The 8,715-nt window shown below is 35.7% G+C and overlaps 1 protein-coding gene across 2 annotated transcripts; it reads right to left on the bottom strand.

Annotated features, from left to right (window-relative positions):
• Nucleotides 1-1,172: 1,172 nt before the first annotated feature.
• On the bottom strand, nt 1,173-5,944 carry LOC106873702 (uncharacterized). Of its 2 annotated transcripts, none has more exons than XM_052968440.2 (5): nt 5,773-5,944; nt 5,258-5,391; nt 4,884-5,015; nt 4,532-4,762; nt 1,173-1,947 (listed from the first exon to the last, which is right to left on the bottom strand). In XM_052968440.2, the coding sequence occupies exons 1-5, from the start codon at nt 5,780-5,782 to the stop codon at nt 1,780-1,782; spliced, it is 675 nt and encodes a 224-aa protein (XP_052824400.1). In that variant the 5' UTR covers nt 5,783-5,944; the 3' UTR covers nt 1,173-1,779. The 2 variants fall into 2 exon arrangements, with proteins under 2 accessions (XP_052824400.1, XP_014776662.2); XM_014921176.3 differs by having other exon boundaries at nt 5,258-5,403.
• Nucleotides 5,945-8,715: the final 2,771 nt, after the last annotated feature.

Raw genomic sequence — 8,715 nt, forward strand, 5'->3', positions numbered from 1 at the left:
GAAGTTGCTTGAGCCACCTCGGTCATATCAAACGGAAGCAGAGAGTGCAAATTTCATTAGCCGAGTTGGCAATGATCCTAAAAAGTTCGCAGGATCCAGGCGCCTTCTTGAATTCAAAAAGTGAAATTTTGAGAGAAAATTCATTTTGGAAACGTGATCTTACCCGTTTTCCAACAACAGAACGGAAAAGACGGGACACAGGTACAGCTGACCCACTTCAGCCACAGCTGGAATCATACAATGGAAGGCAACTCTCCTTTCCCTCTCAGAAAGGGGTGGTTTTTTTCGTTTCCATTTTGCCACCACCAAACTGACCTAGACTGTATATTTACCTCTTTCAGAAAAGAAGTTACGTGTTTCCAGCCAGCATATCTGATGATTTGTCTATTTGTCCTGGACAAAAGTAGACGCGAAACCAATGGTGACTTTCTGACCCTCCTGACCAAGGATATACTACTCGAATTCATACACACACACACGTGTGTGTGCGTGCAATATATATGTATGTATCTACGTATTATGTATGCATGAATGAATATATATATATATATATATATATATATATATATATATATATATATAGAGAGAGAGAGAGAGAGAGAGAGAGAGAGAGAGAGAGAGAGAGAGACCTGTTGTTATGTCCTGTTAATTGCATTTGTATTTGTGTAACATTTCTCCTCCGTTTTATTTTCGGCCTTGTTTCCGTATACATTCACTGCTTTCTTCTAAGGAATCTAATGCTCTTAGCTTAGTTTTTCCTTGGGGCTGGCCAGATTGGAGCAATCTCGAGTATAACCAGCCGAAATTGCAAAGATAATCTGGAACTCGACTGAGGATAGAAAACTCCGAATTATCCGTCCTTGTTTTCTTTGTATCGTCTGTCTGGATGTTTTGTTGTCCCTTTTTTGTATCACCTAACTGTCTGGATGTTTTGCGTTCGTCCTATTTTTGTATTTTACACACACACACACACACACACACACACACACACACACACATATATAGACAGACAGACAGATAGATAGATACATACATACATACATACATACATACATACATACATACATACATATATACATACATATATACATATATTTTACTCACATACATATATATAAAAACACACATATACATATATATATGGGTAGAATCAACAAAAAGTACTCCATCCAGAAAGAGATAAGTATAATTTAATAAACGCAGTATTTAGAAAAGAGTTACTAATAGTTTCATGGTTTAGAGATACAATAATTTGGCAGATTTATATAACATACCACGAATCTCCAAGCAATCTTTCATACTCAGTGCATATCTGATGTATCTAAAAACCAGGAAGTTGGTCTATGAGATAAGAGGGGAAAAAAGCGAGGAATAAAAATCACGCGAAAAAGGTTGATGAAAAAGTGGAACAAGAAGAAAGAAAAGTAGGAACACCAAGCACTTCGTTTTCTTTGTCTCTAGAAACCATAATTAATCTAGCTAGTGTAGAATATATCAGAAAAGAAGCCAAAGTTTATGTGATAGCTACAATGCGGAGCGTTTGGTGCCCTCCATTTTTCATGTTTTCTCATAGACCAGCGTCCTGATTTTTAAAAGCATCTAACGATATGCACTTGACCTGAAAGATTGCTTGGAGATACGTGCCATGTTATATAAATCCGCCAATTTATTGTAACTCTAAAGCACGAAACTATCAGTAGGTCTTTTAAATACTGTGTATATTAAATGATGTGCGCGCGCGCGTGTCTTGTGTTGTGTGTGTGTTAAATTACTTTCAGGTTATGAAAGTAAATACTCCAGTGCGTATTCAGCAGTGTTTAAATCCTCTACAAGTCTTTGCACTGTGGCCATGATATACAACTGGCGATGAATTTCTGAAGTAAATCTCGGGATCAAGAGTGTCTCATCTACAATTAGTGTCTCCATTGGATCATCTTTGGAGGTCATCTGAAAAATATGAAAAAATATTGTAACTGTGGAGTTGATTTGTTTTAACAACGTTATACTCACAAGCATCTAAATAAATAACACCCTAACTTTATATATGTACCCAGTGATATAGATAAAAGTTCTTTGTGCAAACGGCGAGATCCGAAAGTGTACTAGGCGATAACAGAATCACATACTAAATTTTCACACACTTGTCTATCATTTTCATAATGTAAAAGAGTTATTACAACGAGCGTGGAGAAAGGAACCACTATGAGAAGATGCTGCTTAGCAGAGAACTTCCTGATACTTGAGTAGGAGAGAATATTATCGATGGACCAATTTCGTCCAATATCATTCCATCTGTAAAGGGTAATGTGTCTGTCTATAAAGTGTTTTGGGGGTAGAAAGATCACTCTGAAAATGTAAGAGAATACAATGGCGAAACAAAAACGGACATGGGATGTATGAATATTCCAATAGAAAAATAAAGGAAGCGAGATACTGGGATCAAAGAAATCAAACTGAAAGAGAGGAGTGCATGACTAAAGCAATATGATTAAGAAGCCAATACTTATGAGAAACATGAAAAACAGCTAAATAAACTAAGCATGATGTAGAAAATCGAACCAACTGTACACGATTTGTGTAGAGAGCAGTGACCGATATGGTTTCATACCGCACCAACATTAGACAGTCGGGTTGGAGTGACACTTGTTGATTATTTTTATCTCTCATTTCACTGGGTTTTGTCAACGGATGCCTTCATAGTACTAATTCCTGTTTAGTTATACCCGCTTCTCTCGTTGTTTCTTTCCTTATCTCTAGTTTTCCCTTAACTACTGTACTTTATTCTCTGTAGATATTTATATTTGTACGTGCATGTACGTGGATGTGTCTGTGTGTGTGTGTTTACGCGTGCATGTGGGCGTGCTTGCACGTCTGCGCGCTGGTGGATGTGTATGGATGGTTGTGTATTGGAATTGTTCATAACTACATGTATTTATTTGTATGGATTCCCTTGTATCCCAATGTCATTTTAATCCTACCATATATATCTATACCGCCATGCGTGCACGTACGCGCGCAAATTGATGTGTATGGTAGTGTACTGGAATTGTTCGTAATTATAGGTATTTAATAAATATGGATTTCCATGCATACTACTGTCATTCTAACCCTACGCTATATATATGCCTATATAACTATGCCTGCACTCACATACTCCCCCCCACACACACACACAGATACACACACGCAAGCACACGCGTGGGTGCATCTATTCTGTTAAACAGCCGATTGGCACATTAAAGAAACGATCGATTAGTTTGTCGGCTAGATATTTAGCCGAGTGACTAAAAGTTACGAAGTGTTATTGAACCAGTGCGTGTGTTTATTCTTGTTGGTGTATTGACCCTCCCAAGACACAAGATATGTGCGTGTATAGGTGAGTGTGTGTGAAGATGCATGGCTTAGTGATTAGGGTGTTGCCCTCACGATTACGAGATCATGGATTCGATTCCCAGACCGGGCGTTGCGTTGTGTTCTTGAGCAAAGCACTTTATTTCACGTTGCTCTGCGACCATTTCGACATCTGACATGTGGCAGCCGTTGCACTTGTGCCGGTAATGCCGATCTGATGGAAGGAGTGAGCTTATGTCTACACAAACATTTGATCACTGTTAACAAATTATCTGTGTGGTTGCTTGGTAAGAAATTGTTGAACCCTCATACGTCGTCTAACGATGGGAGAATCCATCGCATACATGCATATATATATATAAAAGAAGTTTGAAAACGCCAATATATAAAAAATGAATTTTAATTTAAAATTTTGTCAGAGATATTTTTAACATGTTTCGGTTCAAGGTTCGTTTTTACAAGAACCGAAACATGTTAAAAATATCTCTGACAAAATTTTAAATTAAAATTCATTTTTTATATATTGGCGTTTTCAAACTTCTTTTTTATAAATATATACCCACTCATATGCCACCTACACTTTTTTTTATCTATATATATATATATTTAGATTCAAGGTGAATATGGTACTTAAGTTTAGGCACCAGAATTAAGTATGGTATTATCCATACCATTTCAAAATAAGGTGATTAAAATCAAAATAAGCAACAAGGATATTCAAAGTTAATGCAGTACGATCGTTTCATGCGACTCCATTTATTAAAGCAATGTTTTAAGATCATATATGGATATGTATATACGCACACATACATACATACACGTATGTATATATATATATATATATATATATATATATATATATATATATATATATATATATATATATATATATATATATATATATATACGTATATGTATGTGTGCGTATATACATATCCATATATGATCTTAAAATATTTACATTATATCTATGGAAAGCACAGAATAAATGTGAAATTATGAGAACAAAATAATTATCTAATTCGTTGCGATCACTTGGCAGTCTAGTTACCAATTAACCTGCAAACTTAAATCTACTATCTAAAAAGGAAGAACACACAATGTAGTCGTTGACAGCCCTAAAAAAGTTGAGTATTAGTCATATGTCTGAATGTTCATTGTTTACAATAACAATACTTACCTCTTCCGACAGTTGATTAACCAGCTCAGTCATGCAATCACTGGCCTTTCTTAAGTAGCAATAATGTATACCATCTGATGGTGGAGTTTCTTTAGAACACGCCTCTGGATAAGGACAGGGTTTTTCAAAACACATAGCACGAGCACACAGAACTTCATATTCTCTTTGCTTATAATTCTTGAGCAGTACAGAATATATACTGAGTGCTTTATACATTGATGACACAACAGACTGCAATTAAGATTTGTCATATATATTTCACAATATATGATCATTTCATATAATACATCAACTCTATGTAAAAATAAAAGTAATATTTTATTATAGACAAAAATCTTTTATATGTACTAACCTGGAATGTGAAAGTTTTAACCGTCATATCTATGTAAAAGTACAATTTCGGAAATATTGCGTTCCATTTATTGGACATCGATTTAGTAAAGTGACGGCAGTTTATAGTGGGCAACAATACATTGTTTTTACACTGTGCAAAAACATAAGAAACAATTACTAACAGATTTTGTGATTTTCAAATGATGATTTTATACATTATGGCATAGAAATATTGATTAAGAAGTGAGGTACTTTATTTTACACAATTCCGTTTCTGAAAATATTCGTCGATATCAGAACTTAATTAGTGTCGCTGACACTGATATCATAGAGATATTCATTATATAATAAGAAACTAAAAATGAAGGAGTAAAGAATTTAGTGATAACTCACATAATAATCCATTATCGCGTTTGCAGTTTTTCCAGCGTCTTGTGTAATACACAGTGCCAAGTTGGCGCGAACTCGTTCATCGAATGATGTAGTGGATTGTATAGGTGATACGTCAATCAATACAATCCATATCGCTAAACATAAGGCTAATGTAAATTGACAATCTTAAGTAAGAAACACATAGCTAAAAAATATCAATATAGATATGTAAATTACGAAATCCTATTGTCTGAACATCTGATAAATACTTCAATATCAACAGATTACGTGTGATTTAGTTCTTACTTGTGTACTTTTGAGAAATAATGAGCTTTTTGCTCACAAATGACTTATAAATATTACTAATTTATTGTTTAATACTGTATTTATATCATACTTAATCGTATCACGCAGGCACACACGCACACACACACGTACACACGCACACACACACACACACACGCACGCACGCACGCACACGATCGCACACACACACGTTGGTATGATAAACAAGCGTAATCGAATATGATACTTACAAATGCCCATACCTTCTAGAGATTTTCTAGAAAATACAAGGTAAGGTAAAATTTGAAGTACAGGAGCTGTACATTTCGGTACACACCAGGTGAACAGTGTATATTTATGAAACGTTTGTTGCAGACATTCGGTTTAAATGCAACTCAGTGACTGACGTTAATGCAATTAACCTGGGTATGTAACAGAGTGTAGGCGATAAATTACGAGATTTCAGTTATATTCTCAGCACTAAATCACTCAGTTTGTTTTAAAGATGCATGAATTATATAATAAAGCAAAAAATAAAATATTTTATTTTACTCCTAGTAGGTCGCGTGTTATCCTATTTATAAAAAAATGTTAAGAATATCGGTTGGAAGTAACAGAAAACAATATTTATTATATTGAACAAATATGTTTAACGTGCTTTTTATACAATAGCCAGCAAGTGATAAATGTAAGTGATACACATCTAGTTTACACAAGTATGAAATATATGCCACCATGGTATGCAATCGATTAATTATGTGAATGTCAAGTATCTACGATTTCCAGCAGCTGTTAATTCACATAAGTCTTCAATGTCATAAAAGCTGTCAAGACGTTCACAGCGCTTCTCTTCCACTGGTGACAGTCTAACATCTGTTGTTGCTGCTATTGTTGTTGTTGTTGTTGCTGCTGCTGATGATGATGATGATGATGATGGTGATGATGATGATGATGATGATGATGATGATGATGATGATGACCATGAAAGTCATGAACCATATTCCTGGTGAAAAAAAATTCCATATAGAGGTTTCAAAGCTGCGAGCGAACCCAGCCACCAATTACCAGCTCTGCCCTGACTCATACTATTTCCGTTGTCCCAACAGTATTCTACTTATGTAGATATATACAACCATGGTCTAGTAAAAAAATTAAGCAAGTAAACGTAACGTACTAACGATACTTTATAAACATAAACTAAGTTTCCGCAATACCTTAGGGAAGCACTATTTCATTGAGGTATCTTTCCCTCCGCTTGTACTTCTAGGTTTCTTCTCCAGTATTCATTTTTTTCTTATCCCCCCTTAACTACAAAGGTTCGAATTGAGACTCGTACTTCGCTAAAGTAAAAACCAGCCGTCTATTTTCTTACTGTTGAACTGCTTCAATGCGAAGCGTTGGCTTTGTCCTTTCACTATACCTTCTAACTTACTAGCACGTAAACTCTATGGTTTACTCGAATGATCCATTGACATAACTACTTCGCTTATTTAAAAACTGAAGGTAGTGAGCTGGCGGAATTGTTACCACACCAGCCGAAATGCTTGGTGGCATTTCGTCCACGTTTACGCTTTTTTTAGTTCAATTTCAGCCGAGGTCGACTTTAGCTTTCATTCTTTCACGTTAGATAAGTGCAAAACAATAAAAATGATGTTTTAACTCTCTTAGATTACAAATATAAAGACAAAAGGGCAATAAAATCATTTGAGCGTAAATTCATCTTAGATTTCCACATTGTTGTTGTCAAACGAATGTACAAATGGAGAAAAATCGGAGCAATTTTCCCATGCATGACTAGTTGGAGCATCACTTTCTTTTGTGCTATCTGCATCATCGACGTTATCCATCTCATCTGATGATGAAGGAAAGTCAGAAAAAATCTTCATCGCTGTCTAAATCTTCTATTTGCGATTTAATTTCTCCCTTCGATAAGGGCCGCTTACGCTTAAGCGCATTTGATGGAGAAGACACTTGGGTGTTTATTGATGATGGCCGTATCCATTTAAAATTAATGATGTCTGCTATTCCCTAACGAAACATCAATTGATGATACAGTTCTATATTTGAGGGATGAGGAATTATGTACATTATTTACATTTGACGGATATTTGTCATCAACTTGTTTGTTGTTCAGAAAATAAATAATTTAGTTTCTCATACTACACAGACTAAATCTAAAAATCGCAAACAAATAACTGCAACTAATAAACGTACGATCGGCGAACCAAAGGAAATCGAGAATCTATTAACTCTAGTAAAAGATTAAGCACACAAACGTAACGTACTGATATACTCTCCAGCCTTCATCAGGTGTCTTGGGGAAAATTTCGAACCTGGTTTCTCATTTTTCGATGTTATTATTATTATTATTATTCAGGTCACTGTCTGGAATCGAACTCGGAATCTTGGGGTTAGTAGCTCGCACTCTTAACCACTACGACATATGCCCGTGGGAAATTATGGAGCGAATTTTAGGGTTTATAAGTCTAATATTCCTATCCTTCCTTAATACCAGTTCCCATATGCTACTCATATCTGCACTCGGTCTGCTTAGGAGGTTATTTTGTCCTAGCATATGTGCTGCTTCTTTTAGTTTTCCAGTGTCTGGAAAATTAATCTGTCTATTATTTTAACTTCATCCCACAGGGGGAGGTGGTCTCCGTTTTTCCATACATGATCAGCTATACCCGATTTATCAATATCTCCTTATGTCACAGCTTTGCGATGTTACTCTACCCCTATTTTGAGGGGGTGACATGTTACGCCTTTGTATAACCTACCACAGCTGCATGGGATGGAGTACACGCAGTCTTTCGTCATATTCTCTTCTAGTGGTAGTTTTACTCGAAGGAGGTATTTGCGAAGTGTTGTATTACTATTGAATACTGTCCTGATGTCATATAGGCCGCATATCTTTTGTATCTTTTCGGAGAGGCCTGTCACATAGGGTAGACAGACTGGTTCGAAATTTCCCCAAGACACCTGATGAAGGCTGGAAATTATATCAGCCGAAACGCTGTGTTAACAACAAAGATGAGGACAAATATCCATCAAATGTAAATGATGTAAATAATATCGTTTTAAGGTTAACGGAATGCTTAGGATAATATCTTCAGTGTAATCCCTCCTCTCTCTCTCTCTCTCTCTCTCTCTCTGTTATCATTATGTGTATTATTCAAATATGGGGTGGGGGT

This window comes from Octopus bimaculoides, chromosome 6, assembly GCF_046866305.1.
Source record: "Octopus bimaculoides isolate indiv1 chromosome 6, ASM4686630v1, whole genome shotgun sequence".
NCBI classification, from domain to species: domain Eukaryota; kingdom Metazoa; phylum Mollusca; class Cephalopoda; order Octopoda; family Octopodidae; genus Octopus; species Octopus bimaculoides.

Bases quoted from the DNA above. Each gene is read 5' to 3' on its own strand.
- LOC106873702 (XM_014921176.3), bottom strand. The intron at 5,016-5,257 runs GTGAGTTATCAC...GTTTTTGCACAG, and splicing joins ACGCGATAATGGATTATTAT to TGTAAAAACAATGTATTGTT. The intron at 4,763-4,883 runs GTTAGTACATAT...TCTTAATTGCAG, and splicing joins TTAAAACTTTCACATTCCAG to TCTGTTGTGTCATCAATGTA.